Source organism: Etheostoma spectabile, chromosome 13 (assembly GCF_008692095.1).
Source record: "Etheostoma spectabile isolate EspeVRDwgs_2016 chromosome 13, UIUC_Espe_1.0, whole genome shotgun sequence".
Taxonomy (NCBI): domain Eukaryota; kingdom Metazoa; phylum Chordata; class Actinopteri; order Perciformes; family Percidae; genus Etheostoma; species Etheostoma spectabile.
The window spans coordinates 28,755,737-28,779,412 of record NC_045745.1 but is presented as its reverse complement, the minus strand read 5'-3'; the positions used below and the strand labels follow the sequence as shown (position 1 = coordinate 28,779,412).

Below are 23,676 nucleotides of genomic sequence, written 5' to 3'. Positions count from 1 at the left end.
TGAAGAACACCTACCACTCTCTTTTCTTTACCTCCTTGCATTTGTTTTTCTCCCATGCCATATTCAACATGTTTGCAGCAACACAATGGCACCGAAATACTACATTTCCTGCAATGTATCCTATTATTCACTTATTATACACATTGCTATTGTGTTACGTTTTCCTGCAGACAATCAACAAGGGTCTCTGTCATTTCCTCCAAGCCAATAGCATCCCAATATACGACTCTCTTGCAGCTCAGAGGGCTGAGACAGAATTACTGCATTAGTGCCACAGCAGTATACTGTAGAGGACAATATTGTCTTGGTCCTATAATTGCTGTGTAATTAGTTTAATTATAAACATGGACAGGTGTAAACCAGCTGTCATCACAGTAGGTCTAAAGCACAAATAACAAGAGGATGGAGGTTCAACGGTGGGGCTCCTGCTGTATGTGTGGGTGGCTTTAACATAACAACTGGATCAGTGCACACAGCTAATTGCAGGGTTTGCGAGTTCTGGGTTCTATCGTGCATTTCACAATTGGTCACAATTCAAAGCCTCTCCAATATTTCTAGGAACAGATGGTGAAAAATGGACACAAAGACATGCACGTCTTCATGGCAACACAGCACATAAAATGGCTAGGATTTTGAGGAGACAGTGCCAAGTACTGAAACCTATTTTTATTGATTTATTTCACTCCAATGTAGCTCTCCAGTTGGTCATGAGCCAGGGGCAAAAATATCGCCAAAAAGCACAAAGCCAAATCCCAAAAATATTTATGAGGGAATAAATAATTTGGAACCTCCACAGAACAACAAACTTGGCCTCGGCTAGTCCTTTATTACAGCAGTCACTGTTGGCTGTTTTGTCCATGAACAAATACAGAACGTAGCTGATATCAGGGGTGAAAGGCAGATTTTAATGACACGTGAGTGAATTGTATGAGCTGTTTAGACGTATGTATGGATATTTATGCATGTAACACACTGCTGCCATTAGCTGTGACTGTCACTACATTATTGTCCCCGTTCTTGCTTTTGTGTTCAATGCTGATTCTCCACTCCCCCCCTCTTTGCTATTAACTGTGACAGCTCTTTGGCTTTTTCATTTCCCTCCACTCGTTTATATCATTGCATATCTGTCAGCCTCTCACTGCACATCACTATAGTTGCTCAGGGTTGTACAAAGTGTTGAGGCAAAATATAAGACAGCCTTCACGTTGACGATCACACAGTAAGCTGATGCAATAGCCATGCCTCCGCTCTTCTCGATCTCCCTCCAAATTGGCAAACAGGCAGCTACCCGGATGGTCTCATCAGTCGTTAAGACTAGGACATCCTTTCAACTTCTCACAATCTCACTGTCATCTTTATTTTTCCGGCTGGGCCACACAGATTTTAGGTATGAAAAAAAAAAAAGGGCTTCTTATCTTGAGAGAGAAATCCCTCTTACAGCCATCAGCTCCACATAAACCCCATCAGATGGAAGCCAGTAAGAGCTCCAATTGAGATTCCACAAAAGAAAAAGGAAAAACATTGTTTTTGCTGCCCATTAAAAGATAAAAGGCCAATATTATCATTATTTTAGCATCTCATTTTCTTCTTCTTAACTTAATTTCGCTCCGGGCGTCAGAAAGACTGTGCAGAAAGTCTTATTTTGTCATGACAAAATAAGACTTGAGTTGGGGAACTGATAAACATTTAACTTTGTTCTATCTCAGTACATCCCAGTCAGAGCCCTCGCCATAAAATGTCAAAGCAAAGGGAGAGGGGATTGAACTGGGTTGGCTTTGGACACAGCACTTGAGGTCTGCAGCTGCTGAAATGGCATTAAGTGGTATTAGAGTCTTTGTCAGCAAAAGGAAACATAGTCCTCTTCCTGGGAATTAGGTTCTATATCGTATCTTTCAAAAGGACAAATACAGAATCAGCACAACCTGGAGCACCACTTTACTGACTGCTGGCTTTGTCAGGCTTATTTCAGACATTTCTTTAAAAAGGTTCCACAAGATAAGTCCATGAATAAAGCAGGCCGCTTAGAAGTAGAAAGGAAAATTGGATAACACAGATGTTACTTTGGTTAATTAACAAAAGTAGAAGAACATGTTGCAACTGCTGCAAGTGACAATCAAAAGTATAACACACTCTTGATTGATAACACCTTCTGCTGAATTAACACTAATAGGATGCAACAGCATGGTGTACAACACTAAAAAATGATGGGATATGTTGTGTAGAAAGTAGAGGTGGGGGGAAAAAATCAATACAGCATTGTATCGCTATATTTTCTGGCAATACTGTATGAATACCCAGAAGCCAAGTATCGATATATTATTATACTATATGTGTTGGTCATTTTGTCTGCTTGACAATCCCATTTTGCAGCAACGAAATTAAAGTGAGATGAACAAACAGAGAAATTTAATTTTTTAGATGAAACAGATGTTGACAAAGTTTCCTTTTGGGGACATCATTTGAAATTGGGAATAAATAATAAAATGATAAAATTGCAATACATTGCAGAATATTGCAATTATATTGTATCGTGACATAGCTACCGTGATATCATATGGTGAGGCCTCGGAGGTTTCCCACCCCTAGCAGGAAGCTGGGCCGTAAGATCTAAACTTCCTCAACACATCAGAGCTCTCCATTGGTTGGTTAAAGGGAAGCAGGATTATTGTGTCAAACGATTGCACAAATCACATTTAGCACTTGGACTGTACCTTTGTATCCGAAGCTGTTGTCTTGTTCAGACGCTGGCTCAGATGCAGGTGTTTGGGTGATGACCTCACGGTTCCCTCTGTGTTTATCTGTATCTGTTGGCATGGGGACAACGACAAGGGGGTAATACAATTAAACAGAAAATGGACAAAATTGCTTAACTTAACCTTGTGCGACATGCAACATCTTTATTCCTAAGTGGCTGACGTTTACCCATGAACAGTGGGGATGTGCAAAAAAAACTGATTCACATTTGTATTGCGATTCAAGCCCTTACAGATTCTAAATCAATTCATAGGATTGGGGAAAGTAACTATATTTACACACTGTAAATTCCTTTTTTTAATAGAGAATTGTTTTTGAATTGAAAATCGATTTTGAATTGAACGTAAGTCATAAATCTCACCGAGTATTGTTGTGGAACTTCTAAAGGAGCAGCCATGCTGAAGAAAAGGGACAGTTTAGTCTATGACAGGCCTGTTGTATGGTAACCTTACTAAACTATACTAAAGAAGAACATTTTTTCAGGATTGTTCTTTCATTTATTTATTCATTCGTCTTTAGTAAATGTATTCCGTATAAACAGAGTAATGGAACAGAGTAATCAAAGTAAAAATAAAACCAAAAAACAATGCACCCATTACCTGCAAGCAGCTATTTGTGGTTAATTTCATATGGATGAAATACAGCATTCCTACAGATGCTGAAAAGTGTTGCAAAATGACAACCGTCACAACAACTAATTAAGGAAGTTGCCTGAATGCATTATATTACTCTCCAGTGTATGATTACCATTTGTGTCAGCAACTTTTTTCGACATAGTAACAACAAACCCCCTTACTCAAATTGATTCAGATTTAGATTGTCATTGTTTTAAAAATACATGATGTTTCCCTTGCCGCTAGATGTAAACATGTTGTTGCTCTGGAAGCACGGTCTAGGAGCGCCAGCACCGTGAGGCGTGATAACGTTTAATCATGCAGTCACAGAGAGGTGAAGTGTCTCCACATATTAACGTCTTAGTGCCAAGAAGAATATGATCTCTTCTGTGTGGGCAGGAACAAAATCTAATGCGATTGAAGTAACAGACATCTCGTGGAAATTTAGAAGAGCAACTAATACATTCGTACAGTTTAGAAGTAAAATTGTCATATCTTTGATGAACACAATCTGAAAGATGTGAATTATGCACAATATTCACAAGTCAAATGCTCATATGCACCGACTGTTAAGTTTTCCGCTGATTTATCCATGCTTTATCCACTGGCTGGGTACTTGGCTGTGGCTAATAGTCATGAATATTATCTACAAATATACCACTAGAGGGTGCCGGCACTTCATCACAGCATAGGCAGCAACAAAGGCAAGTTTCAAACTTTTTTTGTTGTTGTCATGTTGGAGTGCAAGTTCAAATGGAAAAGCCATATACTGTACACAAATGCGACATTAATCTTCTCAAAAGATAATCCATGGAGATTTCACAATACCTTTATTTACCCTGTGTAGATAAATCATCACACACACTATTGTTGAAATCCGTTTGATCCAAAACACATAAAGCTATTGGGGGAAAGACAACTAAAGGCAGAAAGCATGTTGGGGACGCCCTGTTTTATGGACTTTTCACACAAAAATAAATAAATACGTATCTTGAGTTCTGTCTCTTTTTCAACCACAAGAGGACAGCATAACTGCACCAAGGAGCTGCTGAAGTCCTGCTATTAAAATTGTACTGGTAAATATGTTTTTCAATTTTCTCCCATTCAAACAGAACTAAAACTGACATCTGAGTGGCACCTTGCATACTAAGTCTCTAGACTATTTATTTTAGTCAGGTGTTCAGAATGGCTGCCATAAGGGAGATGGTATTCCCTTAAAAAAATATCCTTCTCCACAGCATGGGAAAAAACTGTTTAGGTCCTTCCATCTTTGTATTTCTGAAAATCCCTAAACCCTGACAGCCTTTTTAATAGTCTGCAGTGTGCAAACTACTCTTGTAAGTCTTTCAATTAATGTAATTCTTTTATAATATGTTTGCAACACATTTTTTAATGACAGATTAAGGCTCAGTCATCTAACCACTGTCTCATCTTAAAACAATGAATATATATTACTAATAAACAATCAATGAATACAAAAACACATTAAGTCAGTCAGAGAAGAGAAAGAATAAATACTCTTGGCACTACTATGGCTATGGTATGTGTGGCTGGTCACTGAAGAGATTCTCACCTGATGCGTGGGCCGGCTGCAGCTGGTTGACACCGAGCAGGCTGATGAGAAGGAACGTGATGGGGGATTGTACAGCCAGCATGATCCCCAAAGGGCCTGGCCGGCCTTTCAGAAGGCCTTAATGAACCTGGAACCAAGAGACAGGTGCCGCTAAATCATTTATTAGGACATCACATACACTTTGGTTGAAATGTGAGCTGAGCTGAATGGATGAAAAGATCAGTATACACCCTGCTCCAACGTTAGTCAGCCATTATTATCCTTTGCTTTTATTTTGGCGTCATGCTTCTATTAATTTGACTAGAAATTTAAGACCCATTAAGCCCTTTTTGTAAAAGGTTTTCTGTTTTACAATACAAGTAACGAATCTGTGTGTCATTCTGTGAGTGTTGCAATAAGGAAGGGAAATAACATCTAACTTTTAATACACTTTCAGTAGCCTAATAAAGTCCTAGTATGGTCAAATCAGTTAAGACAATTCCTCCCACAAAGTGAAATCATACAATCTATATACAACCGCGTTCCTGTTTTGAATTCCACTATAAAGAAGAAAGGAAGACAGATGGACTTTCCTCTGAAAGCCACCCAGCATGCAGCCAGTCTGTTTCAGTCTGATCCGTCCACACACACCGAGGGAATGCAGATCACTAGGCTTCACTGTTGCTTTCCTATTATATTCCAACACACAAGTGAGCTTCTGCTGTACTTCTTATGCATGCTCTATGTGTGCTTTCTGCAAAACTGTGTACGCTTTGTGTTCCACAAAATGGCATGTGCTCATACATAATCCCAGTCAAACAGCATACAAACAAGCTCACATTTACCTGCTGCACATTCCAAACCAGAACCCCCCCCAAACAAATACACACCCTTGAACACACACACACACACACACACACACACAACATAGAACACACTCTTGCTCTCAAGTGGGAATCGTAACGAAACACGGTGACAGCGCCAAGCGGTAGAAATAGGAAATCAGTTGTACTGATCAGCCATCTGTGGTACAAACCACTTTGTAACTCATCCTAGCTGTCTGATGGACAGCCAGATTCTCCGGGATGCCTTGGCACCCTGTGCCCACCAACTCCATGCACCACTTTAATTGTTCTGTGAAATGCACACCAACACACCAACAGCCAACATTGTGAATATGCCCAAAAACTTGTGAATGCGATATACCAACTAATGATATGTTGTCAGTTTAGGAGAACTACCTTTTCTGTATATGAAGTAGAAAAAGTTAGTTATTGTACATTTTTAATTTTTGGGGTTAGATTCTTGGTATCAATCTTTCATGAAATGGCTAAAAGGAGATACTAAAATATTTTGTTCAACAGATGATAAAAGACTGGAATAGCTTTTTCACTGTGATATCTTCAACATATATATTCTATTATCTATTATGCGGGCTTGGCTCATTTGTATGCATGACACGGCAATAAAAACTTGATTGAGTAAAATAACCTCTACTGAGACTCTACAATGTTTGGCCAATATAGTAAAGATGCTGAGGTTTCAAAAGCTGTGACAGCCAGAAACAATAACATTGTAATATAATATACAAAATGAATAATATTCATATTAAAATCTGCTGTACATCATCTACACAAGGATATATCACTAACATAATTAGAAGGAAGACTGCATTTTGTAGAGTGCTGAATATTAAATGTGGGTGGTAATAATAAAATTGCATTGTTTAGTTTTATCTAACAAATCTACTGGTGAATAGGCTACAGAAAGGAGAATGGCAGAAAGTGGGTGTAGGAGGGGAAAAAAAAACACAATACATCCAAGATGTAATTTAAAAATATGCCAGTGGGAAGAAAAAGATATGAGTGAACCAGAAAAAAAGCCCCAAACTGTATGTATAATATCCTGATAACTGCAGTGGAAAAATGTTACTTTCACACCAGGATGTGTAAAGCTAATATAAAAAGAAAAGAAAAAAGATTTGATCTAGTGAAAACAACAAAAACCAAGTCAGTGGTGCACTATGTAAAGATAAGCAGTCAACACATGGCAGTAAATGTTCAGTGAATTGAGCATTTCCAAACAACTTTTGTGTTGGTCTTATTAGTATTAGTATAATGGAAATAAGCACACGCCCTTTAAGTATAAGACACTGTGTCATATACACCTGATGTTGTACTCATAACTGAACAAACACTCAACACACGCAAATGCCCGTACTCAAAGAAATGGCTAAATATCTGTCATCTGCTGTGGGCTATTAGGGAGAGTCTGCAGATCGAAGGAGACAGGACTGCTCATTTCCCCTTCCTTCTTCTGCCTACTGGGGAATAATCACAGCTTACCATCTAACATATTGTCAATAAGACAGAACAGGAGCTCCCCCTATACCACAGCAGACAGACTGCATACTGCAGAAAGCACTGGAGCGTGAACAGAATCAGCTTTCAGCATCCCCCTTCCCATGTTTTCTCCCTCCTAAATGCAATCCCCTGTACTCATGGAGACAGATACAGGCCATGCAATATGTTATACCAGGGATGCCGTGTCAAAAGGCGCAGGGGAAATACTTACATTCAAGAGACGTATTTTCATTGGATGCAGATCATAAGGAAAAGAAGACATATGTCACTGCACCTGTAGCATTTGCAGGAATATATGACTAACACACCTATTGTAAATGTAACATTGTATTGGTTATTTTGATATCAGGTCAACCTTATTTAAATATTTACACACGTTGTAGACTTGGATGTGATCAACAGCTCTGTACTACAACACCGCCAGGGTGCAGAGTGAAAGTGGGGGGGCAAAACCAGGAAGCATGGTTCATTGACTTTTTTCTTCTGCACAGTAACTGGAGTCTAAATCAAGCTCACAAAGGGAAGTATATGTGGAATAGAGGTTTGTGCTTTTGAGACCTCTTCCGGTTTTTATGTACACACAACACACTCACCACTTGCATATATTATTGTCAATCAAGTAAGGCCATGCATTACACACTTTGTCATTTCACAAGGCTCACTGTCTCCTCATGTAAGACTGAAGAGTTCTTATCAACACCTGGCAGTTATCGCTGACATATGACTGTGTCTTTGGGGAAATGGATGGGGAGACAAATACAGGCTTTCATCTCTGCCACTACAATGCATTACTGGAGCTATCAGAGCAAAACAAAGGATATTAAAAGTATGAGAGGCAATGTCTGGGGCCCTGTCATGGCTCATAGTAACAAGTCATAGTCGGCTGAGTGGGCACTGTGGAGGAGAAAAACTAGTCTTGGTAACAGATGATCCTATGGCCTCGCCACAAGGGACAGTGACCTTTGGCCCCAGAAGATAAATGACTCTGATGTCAGCGTTAAAGACCTTAGACCACTAAACATAAATAATAATAAAAATAATGAAGAAAATAAACTGTATGTTTGGTGTGGCATACACATTTGATAAAACATTTAGGTGTTAAGAGGAAATATTGATGATCACTTCCCAAATGAGAACAGCAAGGTGCCTGCTGCAGCTAACCATTGTTTCATCTCTCCTCAATAAACCCCCGCAGGCCCACCTGAAGGCATTTATAGACTAGGGGTATAATAGGGAATGCACTGACAACACTCAACTTAAATGCTATTCATACCTCAACATTGTTCCATTAAAAACTTCATACCTTCCCTTTTTTGGCCGGGAAAGCCAGTTAAGGGCAACATTTGTTTGGGTTGATAGTACAGCCAAATAAACTAAATCCACCAGATTAAGTGATCCTTCAAGATATGAGTTTGGATTTGCTTGAATGTAATTTTAGCAAGAGTTACTTGTACACAGCCGTAGCTTAATCCCTTTAGGGTTTTCATAACCACTAAAGGATTTTTAGAACCAGAAGCCAGAGAAAATAAAATAATAAAAACAGCGAACATAGAGAAAGCTGAAGACCTTGCAAGTTGTGAATCATTTTACCTATTTTCAAAGTAAAAGTGTAATCCATTCTTTGTATAAGAAATTTAATATATGCATGCCACCCTATCCCATCCCACTAAATTCTTATTAATTAGCAATATGGATGACTGAGCTTTTATTTATTTTATTTAAAGTGTTTTTTGGGCTTGTTGCAACCTACATACTGTAAGTACAGTTAAACAAATGATATGATAATTTTATACAAGAGACTTGACTTCAAAATTTTCTTCAGTTAAAGTAACTATATGGAGGGAGAAATGCTAAAACATCAGAGGTATACTGGAAATTTAATGATCCTTTGGCAACATGCAATCATCTGAATACAAATAATATTCACTACAAATTTGTATTAGCCACAAATAACTTTCAGCACCAGAGCACGTGGACACTGACAGCATCTGCTCCTGTATGAATCAATGAGCAGGGAAATAATTCAATTCCCTCTGAAGCCACCTATGACAAAAACATGCAAACTCGCAATAGTGACATTACTAAAGCTACTAATCAAGCCTAAATGAAAGAGTACAACTTTACAACTCACCCCTCCAGGTTATTCCTCCAGCGTTATTGTTCCATTTTTCTCTGGTAAAGCCAAATCGCTGCCAGCTTGTGCTTTTGAGACATCCAAGTGAACAGCAGACACAGAAAGAAAGAAGATACAATGCGAACCTGTAAAAGAAGGAGAAAAAAATCAAACGAATGAGCCTACGCCAAAGGAAAAGCCTAAATAATCCATCTGTGATCCAGGAGACGCTATCAGATGGGGTGCATACAAATCACAATGCTACCTCTGCAGCAACCTAGGTCCAATATCCTCAGGGTCCTAAGGCTGCACTCAGATAATTTACTCTTACAGATTAAGCCTGACACACTCAATAACGTTAGGAAATTGTGAATTTCAACAATAAGATTAGCATTTAGATTTTTATTTTCTCAGACTACTAAAAAACAAGAAGATGGTCATTTTTTTCAGTCATTTTTCTGTCATTGGGGACATCATGGACTACATAATTAATATGTGGAAAGTTTAAAACCCTTCTGAATGCTGTACTGGTAAACCAGTGTTCTGTGAATTCTGATTTCATCATGTTCATCATGTATTTTGAACAGTTCTAGAGTAGTAAGGAATGAAGAAGTCTGTCTTGTATTACAAAGTGAGCTGTTATGGTTTGTCACAATTTATAGCTGAGTACATGTCATGTCCATGGACTGAATATTTTTAATGGTTTTCCAAATGAAGCATCACAGTTAAAGCTAACTGCAGCAATAGGTAGAGAACCACAATGTGTGTTGTTGCAATACAGGGACACATCCCTGCATCGTGGTTCACAATCTGCAGAAAAGCCTCCCACAGGGTCTGTGTTCACCTGCAGCAAAGCCAGCCTCTGTCTCTTTCACTGAGTGAAATTGAAATTGTTTTTGCCCATTTATTTTTGCTACCTGCTTATTCCTAATCAGGTATTTACAGAGGGGGAGCTGGAGCTTTCCCATGCATAGGCACCAAAGCAGGGAAAATACCCAACACCACTATGGAGATAGCAAACACAATTTTAGATTATTCAGTCTATCGGAATTCTGCCATCGTATAAAGTCTCCCACTTTACACCCCTCTGTGTATTATTCATGACCAGATCACCTGTGCCAATGTCCAATGAATAGATGTTTACAAAAATCAATTTTTTTATTTCATTGTATTGGAAACAATGTCCACAATGACTGATGAATGCATCTTCTTCTGTGTAATGATGTGTGCAACAAAAGGAGAATTGATCCGCAACACTGTTCAGCAGCTATTTATTCAATTCAGTCTCCTATGCAGCAGAGTGAGGGTCTCAGTGGACTGCACACATCAGCCAAATACGCAGGTGCTTAAGTTGTAATTTTGTGTTGCTTTCATGTCACCCAAACAGCACAATTTTATGTTCATTGATGTTGTTATGAAAAGCATTCAAAAGCCTGTCTACTAATGTAGCTCAGCGTAAATTCTTTCAGGAAGACCTAACTTTTAATCGGAGCACTGCTAATCAGTTCAGTTGTTTCTAATATCTGTATCTAATATCTGTATCTAATAAATATACTTTTGCCGCGTATAAATGTACATGTCTGCAACGAGACTCTCCTGGAAGTCTTAATTTAATCAATGCACTCTTCCTAAACAGAATCAGGTGATGGAGGCGTTCACCTTCCTCCATAACCAATCGGAATCGTACACAAATTGCAAGGGCCAATCACAGAGTCACAACCCTGCTTTAAATAAATCTGTTTCCCCCTTTGCTATCAGCTGTCGTTGCAGGCAAAGAGTACTCCAGCTGACCGGTCCGGAGCCATTTTTGGTCTGGTCTTTGGGCTCCTTCGTCGCCACCACCGGTATCTAGATTCCATCGGGGGGTCTGATGGTTCTCTACCTCTATATATACACAAACAAAATATTCATATAGCGATGGAGTCTAATCGCCAAAGACTTTGTACATTTTATTGAGTTGTACAATAAACCTCATTTGCATAGTATCTGAAAGCATGTCTCTCCTGATTGAAATTCCTCTAGTATTTATGGAAAATTAGTTTTTGTTCAGGCATATTCACTTCAAGGGTAAAATGTTCATTCCTAACTGACAGTAAATCAGGGGACTCAATGCAGCCCTCAGACCTGCACAGTATACCGTAGACCCAAACACATATCAGTTAGGTTAAAGGGGCTCCAAGAGATGTTGGGTGACGGCACTTCTTGTTGACGTCAAAATGTCTTTTGAAACATAACGAGGCTAGCTTGCCCCGCCCTCCTCTTCCTCGTCCCGTCCCCTCTCCTTCCCTACCCTAACCCCTCAACCCCCACCCCCCACCCCCAAATCCTTCTTGTTGGGAATTGGCTGGAACGCTGGAGGATTGTGATGTTTGGATTTGGTGGTGAAGGTTGGCACAGTTTGTTTTTTTGCTGTTGGTGGACCCTGGGCTGTCTACAGAGACGCGTTTTTTTACTGTGTGTCCTGGGGACAGGCAGCTAGCGAAAAGTGAGATGTTTGCGTGACATTGCTTAGAGCACCTTTAAACTGTCACATTTTGGCTTTTAGGTAGGCTTTTCCTACCTATAATTCTTCTGTATAAAGTAAAGATGGGAAAATGTGTAGAGTCTGATGCTGCAATGGAGGGGCATCAGGGCGTGTAACACATAACAATTCTCTTTTCAACTGCACTCTTATCAACAGCGCTCTTATCAAGATCCTTCATCTAACTCAGCAGTGCGGTTTTGAATTAACCTCAAGTCAATATCATGGTCATCTATCAGGCTGACATGAGCAGACTGGTGAGTGTGACATTGGAAGGATAATCATCTCAAGAGGAAACGTGGTCTTCTCTGGTTGAAAAATGTTGCTCAGCAGATCAAGTCACTTGCGGTTTGAACCGGAGGTGAAATAGGCTACACAAAGACGGACAGTGTGTGACAGCCAATCATAAAAAACATATGTTTTGTCACTGGAGGATGCAGGATGTCTCTTGAATGTTTTTGTTGTGAAGCAAATTACCTCAATTTCTATGGACGTCCCTTTCTCCCTTTCAGTGTTTAAACAATAAAACATAGGTTGATGAAGCAACTTAGAAGCAACATTATCTTTGTATCTTATTATATTTATCTATGCTCTTTGTCAACTTTGCCATGTACTTTCTTAACCTCATCATCATCATCATGTAATTGTCATGGTTACTGTGATAACTTGTTACACTATGCCCCCATGAATGATAGCGTTAAATTAACATCCAACCCTGGAAGTAGAAAAAACATGTTGCTTCCAATGTTAATCAGTGACTGTGTTTTCCCATTTCCCATCTGATTTATTAATCTAAAGCTAATAAATGAAGGAAAAGCTCATTGCTGGTGCTAGTGAGTTTGCACAGAAAACACTGGACAATCACAATGTAAGATAATTGCTATTTCAATCCTACAACATCTGTAAAGTCTGAGCATTTTACAGATGTTCAGTTCACTTACCTAACATAACATACCTCTTTGCACTCACTCATCTACAAAATCAACCCTTAATATTTTTTTTTTTCCACCATCCATGACCTTTTAAGAACATAAATTGCATGATTGATGTAAAGCTTGATATACGCAGAGATCACCTTAACAAATTACTTACATATTTATACAGAAAAGAGATACAACTTTCGGGGTGAATTAGTTAATTGTATGATTTTTTCCAGCTCGTTAATGTGTTAAAATGTTTTAGTTAGTTGAGTAATCAACTTATAGAATCTCTAGAACTCTGTTTCAATTCTTACATGCAAGTGAGATGATGAGTCAGCACTAGCCTCTGTGAAAGTGTTGGAAATGGGCATTTCTCTGTTTCTTCTCTCTGTTAAAAAAGAAAGTGAGATTTGGGTTGAAACCTGTTGGCCCTTGGTTCTATTCTCTCTTTGCCCTGCTCCAAGGTCTTGGTCTTAACATTTGTAGCTTGATGATGAACCTGTCACATAGACTAATGGCCAGCCCGGAGGTCGACTGAGGTCCAAATATGATATATTTACCTTGTTACATCACCAATTAATCATTACACTTTGACCAGCCCATATGCTGATTAGGGAAATAAATGCCTTTGAGACAACACACACACACACACACACACACACACACACACACACACCACACACACACACCACACACACACACACACACACACACACACACACACACAACACACACACACACACACACAGGTTAACTGTGATTTGCCATATCAAAAAATGGTAAATTACCATACATTCATATGGTAATATTTGGTGCCATTCCGTTTCTCCTCTTTGGTCGGGCTGACTGACACTTCAGCAGGCAGCGAGCCAAACAAGCTATTTTTGTGGATGGACCATTATTCAAGAGCTGCATGGGGAATCTGTGAGAATGCAATCCAGGTGTCATTGCCCCTTGGTAATCTCTCTCGTCTTCAGGAATTCATTTTCTCAGCAGCTTCACTTGAAAATGACATTCTGACACCATTTACATGGAAATCACTTTGCCTCTTCATCTGTAATAGTGGCCTGTGTGCAGCCAGGGCCTCTCAGAGGGCTAGACTATTAATGGACATAAACAGTAAAGAGAAAGAAGAAAGGAAGGAAGAAGAAAAGAAGGGAAGGAAAGAAAGAAAGGACAAAAATGAAGAATAGGGTGGTACCGTACCCCCCCCCGACCGCTCAGGGCGCTGGTTCAGCTGGCAGCCCACTCACTCTGACATCTCTCCATGTATAGTGCATGTTATAGGTCCTGAGCATGTGTGTTGATTAGGCCTGTGTGTGTGAGTACTAACAAAAAAGTGTGTACACAGAGTGTAGTGCAGTAATTTCCCCATTGGGGGACTAATAACAAAATTATTTATCTGATCTGAGCTTACCTTAAACATAGGATGTTCAGGGTTAAAGTCAAGGACAGAGCTTTGGGTATTAAGGGATGGAGAAGGGATGAAGACACTGAGGGAAAGTATAATGTGGGAAATTCCTGTCCTCCTCTAAAGCCAATGTATCTTTTCTCTCCCTCTCTTACTCACTCTCTACCTCTCTCATACACAAGAGAGAGATGTATAGATTTTCCTTGAAAGAAGAAGCAAAAACCACTATCAAAGCTCACAGCTGAGTAGGTCTTGAGAGGAAAGCATATTAGGTTGTTAGACTGCACTAAGAAACGCTTTAAGTAAAAGTATGTGTCCCTATTTGAAAAAACATCTGATAATTACCATGCATCTATTCTAGCTGGTAAATTTACATCAATCATGTATCTGTAGTAGTGGTCATCGCAATGCAAACCAAAGATTTGAAAATGTCTGTGAACTTCAACAGCTGCGTTTATGTAATAAAAACAGTAATATTTCACTGCAATCTCAACAACCACATCTCTCAAGTCCAAAAAGGCATGTCTGTGCGATGCATTACACACATACTGTGCATCTCCATACACACTGCACACACTTGTACTACTTGCACACTTGTGACCATAGGCATACATGCATGCTTACATGCACACATTAGCATGACACATAAATATGTCTGCCATAGGTGGAATTACCATGTCAAGTCATGAATCAATGTGTTTCATATGATAATGAATGTGAAAGTAGTTTTCACATGAAGACAATACATCAACATATGAGATCCCTTGTAGAATGTTGCTTGTGATAAAATAGATGCATGTGGTGTCATCATGCCTTTTGTGATAATTCCTTTTTTAAACTATGTATGTCCAATTTGTGTGAAAAAGAGGGAATTGGTGGAGAATTAAGGTTATTTTATTGGACTGATTGAAACTGTTTCATGATACAAGCAAATTAAAAAATAAATATGTATAAACACACCTTCACAACAGCTGGGGTGTGGTGGAGATTGCTGTTCTGTGGAGCAGTTCACAGCAGACTTTGGACTTGGCACTGCAGAATAAGAACAGGTGTTACTAATAACCATTAGCCTGACGTTGTCATACTCAGATCCTAGTCAGAATATGATGTGAACTTCTTGACCTCGATTGTTGTGGGCGGGGCTAAATTCGGCTAGCATTCCAGGCTAAATAACCATGCTAATAACACTAACAACGGCCACATTCTATTCCAGTGCTCCAGTAAACTGTGACATTGAGCCAGCGTTCACACACACAACAGTGACCCTGAAAACATAGCAGCTAAATGGAATTCATTTATTAACTGAACCAGTTACACCCGTAGTGCTGTGACATGTCAACATGGCCTCCTACGGCCACCTTCACCCAAGTTTAGCTTGAGGCCATTCCAAGTCGTGGGTGAGCAGGTCAGCGCAGCCCTTGAGGGAAGTCTACATCAAATGCAAATCAAAATGCAGGTCTTTTTAAAGAGTATAGGCCTACTATATGTTGATATTTTCAAATTACCTTAAATATATTTTTAAAGAGAACAATATTTGCTAAAGAAAATAACACTTTTCTATCAAGCATGCCGTTACACTGTCTGAGTGAACGTTAGGTCTAAGCTACGTTAGCTTAGCTAGTTTTGAAGCTAAGCTAATGATTAGCTAATGGCCAGTTTCCAAACGTTTAAAAGCTGCATGCAGCGCGTCTGTAAGTATTAAATATTCGTGGAGGATAGACTCCTGTCACAACTGTATGTACAGTCTATGACCACAACAGAAAGTGACAAATGTTTAAATAGTGTTTGCTTATGTTGAGTTAGAAAAAGTTTTTGAGTTTAGTGTTTTGAAAATAATGTATTTCTGTGTATGTATGATGCAGCCAGGTTAGGATAATATGCATTTTGTCTCTGTGAAGAGGTCAAGTCGACGGTCCTCTGTCACCTACCCCTGTCTCTGCCAGATCAATTAGAACTGAAAACTATTAACAGAAAGACACCAATTGCACCACCAGGACCTTCTGTCTCCAACCCCTGGTGTCTTAGACTAGTCTAGGACAACAGAATGTTGATTAACTGTATTTTTGGTAGAATTTCTCACTTACAAGATATTCAGGACTCATGCGACTCCATCAGGGAGAAGTATGGATCAAGTCCGCTGTCAGCTGCAGTGTTATCATGTTTTGGGTGGTATTGTCTTTGTCTTATCGTCTCCATCATGCTGTTTCATTAAACCTTTTCTTAATTCTCAATTGGACCCTCAGCCTCTCTTCGTCCTCATCAAATCAAAGAACACGTGATAGATGATTTTTCTAACACTTACTTTGTCGTTCTGCCACACTGGGGGGGGGGGGGGGGGGGGGGGGGGTATGGCAAAATTCCTCATTTTTGTAGCGTATTTTAGAAAATTATTTTTGAGTTACCATACTGCGATAGCACAGCAGCTGGGATTCGTCTATGACAACATTGAGGATGATATAATCAAATGAGTCACGAAAAGGGTCATATTCACAACAATTTGGAGTGGTCAGTTGACTGTAATGTGATCGCTACATGTAATTCCAACTTCTTGAAACGCCAGTGAAGGCAGCATAGTCATGCGTGTCATGCGTAGTTGCAAAGTCGATAGGTGGGAAAACAAGACGTCATTACGTACAGCGGGACGTCTCGGAGAAGATAAACAAAAAGGAAGGAAGCCTTCGGCCATACAATCGCGGCAAAATCGGTTCGAAATTTTTGCTTCCAAGCTACAGTTAACAACTACATGTGCCCTTATATTGCTTAGATAGTTACCATTTGGCGTTAACAATCATGGACGAGGGGATAATATTTCGTATGAGTGCATATTCCGAGCAAGGTGGGAGGAAATACATGGAGGATGTTGTCGATATAAGGATCGAGTACGAGCCGACACAGTCTCCATCGCCAGGCGAAGATTATCCAAAGTCGCAGGGGCATGGAGGACAGGGGAAAGTGGAGAGTGAACCTACAAAACAGACTGAAAATGAGACACGTGACCATAACGTTGCTGCCGAAGCGGCCCCCGTTTCTGCAATGTGGGTAGAGAGTCTCTCAAATGAGGACAGTGGCAACAACAGTGCACCGGCGTCGGAGGGGAAAGTCGCAGGGCAAGCAGTCGACACTCGGAGGTCTGTGGCGTTTTTCGCTGTTTTCGATGGCCACGGGGGTCGAGAAGCAGCACATTTCGCGAGAGAGAATCTGTGGGAGTTATTGAAAAGGCAGCGGGGGTTTTGGTCCAAGGATCACAGTGAAGTGTGTGCTGCTCTAAAGAAAGGCTTCATCGCCTGTCACCATGCAATGTGGAAAGAGCTACGTAAGTCACCAAAGTTAACGTTAGCCTGCTTGTATGTTCCCCCTCATATTGATTGCTGCTTGTTGTTCATAACTGTTGCGATCATCTTGCAGTGTTCAACTCAGCTTTATGATAATGTCCATTCCTCTGCCAAATGAGCCATCCTGTTACATGTGAACACAATGAGCCGTCATCTGACCATAACACAACTTTCAGAGTTGACATACCGCTGTAACCTACTGGGATGTTTTCATCACAACACCAGCTGCATGTATAGAAGTGGCTCAAGGGCTGAAAGGAAAAACACATTAACATTTTGCTAACTTGCAATTGTAAATAACCTAACCCTTGTCTTGTCCTCCCAGGTCAAAACTGTAAATGAACAATTTCCAGACACTTTTTTTGTCACTTTTTGACGCTTTCTTTCAACATTTTCTTCATTTTTGTAACACTACCATCAGCATACTGTACACATCACTAACACCAATATTATTATTTCTAGTTTTACACTATTTTCTTTTCAATGGTCAAGAAACCTCATTTAAATGAAATTATATCATTTTTTTGGTCTTTTTGTCTTATTTGGGGGGGGGGGAAACACCCAAAATTCAATAAAGTAGTGAACTGATCCTTCGTTTAACTTGGAAGAAGTGTTATATGGAACCATCCGTGTAACATTTGGACAATTTGGATAAAAGAATCCCTAATTTCTAATGTAGAAACTTTTAAAAACAGGTCAAATTTGACCCCAGGACAACAGGAGGGTTAATGTAGCTGTGCAGTCCTGGTATGTGCATTATACAATCTTATTATTTCTGTAAACGTGGGGGTAATATCAGGTTCCAATCTGTTTTTGATTTTGGTGAAGACCTTGCACTTGTGTTCACCCTGTGCAACACAAGTTGCTCTTCCAACAGTGCAGTGGTAGTATGTACAGTATGGATAATATGATATTCAACACTGAAAATGTGAATTTTGTTCATCTTTCTCTTAATATGACAGAAACACAGTGTTTTTTCCTTTCATATGGAAAAAAATACACATCTCTCTGCAGAAAGGGTCTGTAGAAAGCGGCACTGAATCAGGAAAGGTGTCTTTAAAGGAACCTGGAAGAAGCAGGACATATTGTAAAAAGTCTTCTTGAGTAACAACAGTAAAACTAACAGGAGACATGATGTCCAGATCTCATCATTTCACTATGGTGAAAAGAGACAAGTAAAGCAAACTGGGATGCCACATAGCAGCACATCTTTGATATTAACAATCCAACATTAAAGGGAAAATGGATAAAAACCACAATGGCCAAAGAGTAGCTTGTTGGAGATCACCGGTAACACTGATCCTGACACAAGTATAGAGGAACTGTCCGCTGTAATGAGGGACTGTTGGAGTGTAATTTGGAAGAAACTGGGGCGTTTCAGTCTGGTTAGTAGAATGTAATACTGGTTAAGCCTCAGCTAAGGACTTAAAACTAGCATGAGGCTACCCTGCAAAGATACATTTCTATGGCAACATGATCCAAACCTATTTAATCCTGCTTCATGAAACTAAATTTCTCCCAAAAAAAAGTCACATGTAAGCCTGGATTATGTGGTCATCAGGCTTTATGAAATCGCTCTCTGAACGGTGGCTATCCAAATCTATTTTCATCAGTAGTGCTATGTGATAGTGAGAGTTTTGCAAATTAGCAGCGTTTTCATAAAATGAAGCCCATTCTATGAATTTGGTCTGCTTTCCTTCTGTGTTTGAGTCTAAACCTCTTAGTGGGTAAATTGTTTTACTTGCTATCATGTGCTAGTATAATTTCTTGTGGTAGATGGTTTTAAAGACGAGGAAAGGCTTCCTGACCTGGACAATATTAACGCCTTAATGCCAGATTGAAAGGCTTCTTAATTATCATATTCCTCATTCATAACCCTCTTATGCTTCCATTGGTGTATTGTGAAAATCAGACATGGAAATGGAAATCAGACTTTTTGTCTTAAATCTAACCATATACCTTGTATAAAAAACAAAAAAACAACTACTCCTGTAGTATTTAAAAGCCTGTATGTTGTGATTTCAAGTGATGATTCATAGCTAGTTTTTCATAATGGACAATGTATCAACACTTTGGCATTGTGTCACTGCCCTTACTGATACTACCAACGGTGTTTCCCTCCCAAACCTTTACCATAATGATCAGTGAGTAACAATCATTTTCCTTTCTATCGATCTTTTGCCCTTACAGCGGAGTGGCCAAAGACTATTACTGGCCTGCCCAGTACATCAGGCACCACAGCCAGCGTGATTGTGATCCGCGGGGTTCACATGTACGTTGCCCATGTAGGGGATTCGGCGGTAGTGGTGGGTGTGCAAGAAAATGACTCTGATATCAGGCTCCAGGCACTTGAAATAACACAGGACCATAAACCTGAACTTCCTAAGGAAAAACAAAGGATTGAACGACTGGGTGGCAGGTGAGTTGGTTGAGGACTTCTTCTGGGGAGGCGTTTTTCAAGATTGAGTTTTATTATAAGGTCAGGGGCTAAGAACATCACATGATGGAGGGGCAGATAGTTCCTTGCACTTTCTTGTCCCTTTCCTCCTCGCTGTATTGGCTGTCAAGCTTGAAAACTGGCCTTTTTGTTGACGAACGCTGTGTTATTCTTGTAACTGTAGTGTAATGAAGAAATCCGGGGTGAACCGTGTTGTGTGGAAGAGACCCAGGCTGACCCACAACGGCCCTGTGAGGAGGAGTACAGTCATCGACCAGATCCCCTTCCTTGCTGTGGCCCGGTCCCTCGGTAAATATAACACTCCTGTCTGTCAGGATTAGTGTTCATACGGTTATACTGGGTGTTTTGTAATGGATCATTTTTGTTTAGTTATTGCTCCAAAAGTGATTAATATTTCCGGATCTGTTGAAAGGTGATCTGTGGAGCTACGATTTCTACAGCGGGGAGTTTGTGGTTTCTCCGGAGCCCGACACCACCGTGATGACGCTTGACCCCAGCCGGCATCGCTACATCATCCTCGGCAGTGACGGGCTGTGGAATATGATGCCACCCAGTAATGTGGTCAATATGTGTTGTAGCCACGACAAAATGGTGGTACGTACTGTAGTTGTACGAGAAATACACCGCAGCAGCTTCTAATGAGAAGTGGTTTGCAGATAATCCCATAGTATGGAATGTGATTATTTTTTTTATTTTTAAAGTAGTTATAATATTGACAGGTTGAAGGGGGGGAGGGATGACTGCAGCAAAGGGCCTTAGATCTGAGTCGAACCAGGGCCCTCTGCATCGAGTAGTAAACCCCTATATATGGGCGTTCGCTCTACCAACTGAGCTATCCAGGCACCCAGAAGTATCTATCTTCACACTTCTTGAAGCCTGGACGCTTTAGAATTAACCGGATTCTATGAAATCATTAATTTTTTTTCTCTTGCTGCCTCTTTTACATATTTATTTATTTATTTATTTATTTATTTATTTATTTTTGCTTCCAGGGACCAAAGGGGATGTCTTGCGCCCGCCGGCTGGGAGTCACAGCCCTACTGTTTTGGAAAGAGCGCATGCTCCGTGCAGACAACACAACAGTCATTGTCCTGGCCCTACAGGTGCGCGGGGACCCACCCATCCCTATGCATCAAGAGGAGATCGTCGTTGACATGTCTACAGGAATGGACCATGTTCCATTCCCAGGAACTACTTATAACACATGTCAGGTCCCACAGGTGAGTGCCAGAGCGTGGCTGCATCCTCCATGTGTAAGGTTTCACTAGGATGAACCATAAAAACCATCCAGCGATCGGGATATTTTTCAAAACCGGAGTCGGTCGCTGCTGGAGAAAGTACCCCAGGACCACTCTGACAGTGGCAAAATACGCTGAATTATATTTGTGTGTTTGCTATTCATTGTATCATACTTAATATATTCCAGTGGATTTTTTTGAATGCTTTCACCTGTTAAAATATGAAAGTTTGTAGTTGGCGAGGGTTTTTGATGTAAGGTCATAACAGCAGTTTCTATCATTGGACCATTGCTTTCAAACAAATCACTCTTTGTTTTCGGGGCCAACAGGAGGAGCATGAGGATGACATGTTTTTTGAAGAAGATGGGATTTATGGAGAAGATCATGAGGGATGGCCATGCCTGGAGTGGTAGTGAGGTGACTGTTATAAAAATGTATCAACGTGCCAATGAATTATATGATCTATCAGCAAAATAGCCAGGCTTGCGTTGTTAGACAGTGGCTAAAATCCAGCTATTTGGATATAAAAATGACAAACCTCTCTTACAGCTGGTTGGTCCTCTCTGCTGGCGAGAATTAATAAGCTACAGCTGTATTGATATTGCACTGCTATAAGAGAGCTGTAGATCATTTATTTCTTTGAATGTGTTGCCCAGTATTAACCAAGTTCATTCATGAAAGTGAGATAACCAATGAAAGGAAATGACATTGTTAATTAAAGATGGTTACCATCACCAGTGCCACCTTAAACCTTCTTCCCACTTTAACCAGTAGAGGGAGACAGTGGAATTAAAATGGCTTATTAAAATATATTGTCAATATTTTGACAAAACAATTCACTTATTACAGTATACTGGATATCACACCCTTTATAGTTTCTTATATTCTATTCTAATATGTACCAAGTGAAAAGACGGTAACATTGTTATTTTTTTTTAACAAATTACTATCGTATTTGATCAACAAATGTCATATTTATCTCTATTTATCTCATTCTGTCCCATCATCCAGTTTTGATCAAATACAGTATCTAAAGACCAGGGGTCTCATTTATAAAACTGTGCGTAGGATCCTTACAAAAAGTGTACAGACGCCCAAAAGCCCAAAATGGCGTAAGCCCAAAAATATTCAGATATATAAAACCATGTGCATGCACGTACAGTATGTAAGCAATGTTCCCTTTATAAATCACAGATTACCCACAAGTGTGCATACAGTACGTGAATCAGCCTCTTATCCCGCCCTGCACACGCCCATTTTTAACCATAAATAGTCAATGCAAAGCACCTAGTGAATGTTGATAAGTATGTTAATGACCCTGGCAGGTGTTCTTTCTTGACGCTGAATCATAATGACTGGCGGAGAAAATGCAAAAAAACTCTCCGACACTCAGGAATTGCTGCAAATTTAACTATAATGTTGACCTGTTGACAGTGTAGGGAAACCTAACTACATAGGCATGACGGCACTCGGGGACAGCTTGGATATATACCAGACCTCCAGGTATATGATAAGATTTTACCTGAACTACATTATATCCAAACTAGTCTTGGTGATAAAGTTCAAGATTATAATATTTATATAAAACACTGGTTGCGAGGACCTGTTTTTGGACCGGGATGGCACGGTTCTGGCGCGATGCCCTCTCTACTGGACCCAAGTCAGTCCATAGATCCATGAGCGCAGCTTTTAGGGAATTTAAATCGTCATATTAGCGCGTCATCGTCATGGTCCCTGAAGTATCTTTCCCTCCTGATTCTTCCATTGGCGTAGTCCTCCTGCAGTGCCATCATGCAACATTATGCAACTGTTAACACTTTTCCAAAAGCATCAACTATATCCCCCACCCGGAGATATAATTTGAAGATGAAAGTGTGAAAGGCAAACCCACTTTTCTTCCTGCAGGTTTTGTCACCAGCAGTATTAAAGTTCGGACCGATAACCAGGACGTTAAGTGTAACCATTGCGTAAGAGCTTAATGGCTGTATTTTCAGACTTTGACATTTGATGATATGTGTGCAGTATTAAAGGCAGCTATGTAATTATTTACACTATGTTCTGCAGTTATCTAATGCTAGGGTATTTGATTCTATCATGTATTCCATGGAGTCGGGCCATCTCATCCTCCTGCGCTCCGTAGCAGACAATGTGGCGGTGAGACAGCGCCGATTATATATTAAGAACAAATTTGGATTTAAGATTTGAGTTGGTAGGTGTTTATGGAAGACGTATCACTCAGTACCAGCCCAAATAACGCTGCTGGATTTATCTTCATGATAACGTGGATGAAATGAAGAGGAAAAACCGTGTGAGGCATCAATACTATAAGATTAATCATTATTCCCAAATTTACTTTCTGCAGTCTGAAATCAGTTCACCACCTCACCATCTGCGTCGCCA

The 23,676-nt window shown here is 40.0% G+C and overlaps 2 protein-coding genes across 2 annotated transcripts in view; one reads left to right on the top strand and one right to left on the bottom strand.

Annotated features, from left to right (window-relative positions):
• Window positions 1–9,578, bottom strand: part of LOC116700370 (roundabout homolog 1) — an 85,657-nt gene extending 76,079 nt beyond the window's left edge. Inside the window, exons 1-3 of the mRNA XM_032533491.1 lie at window positions 9,415–9,578; window positions 4,942–5,068; window positions 2,712–2,804 (exon numbers count right to left, since the gene is read on the bottom strand). Coding sequence (XP_032389382.1) covers window positions 2,712–2,804; window positions 4,942–5,023 — 175 coding nt within the window. The 5' untranslated portion in view covers window positions 5,024–5,068; window positions 9,415–9,578. The remainder of the gene's footprint in view (window positions 1–2,711; window positions 2,805–4,941; window positions 5,069–9,414) is intronic.
• Window positions 9,579–16,873: 7,295 nt separating this feature from the next.
• Window positions 16,874–23,676, top strand: part of LOC116700369 (protein phosphatase 1D) — a 10,299-nt gene continuing 3,496 nt past the window's right edge. Inside the window, exons 1-6 of the mRNA XM_032533490.1 lie at window positions 16,874–17,561; window positions 19,771–19,999; window positions 20,202–20,326; window positions 20,451–20,632; window positions 21,031–21,258; window positions 21,606–21,693. Of these exons, the coding sequence (XP_032389381.1) occupies window positions 17,039–17,561; window positions 19,771–19,999; window positions 20,202–20,326; window positions 20,451–20,632; window positions 21,031–21,258; window positions 21,606–21,689 (1,371 nt within the window). The 5' untranslated portion in view covers window positions 16,874–17,038 and the 3' untranslated portion in view covers window positions 21,690–21,693. The remainder of the gene's footprint in view (window positions 17,562–19,770; window positions 20,000–20,201; window positions 20,327–20,450; window positions 20,633–21,030; window positions 21,259–21,605; window positions 21,694–23,676) is intronic.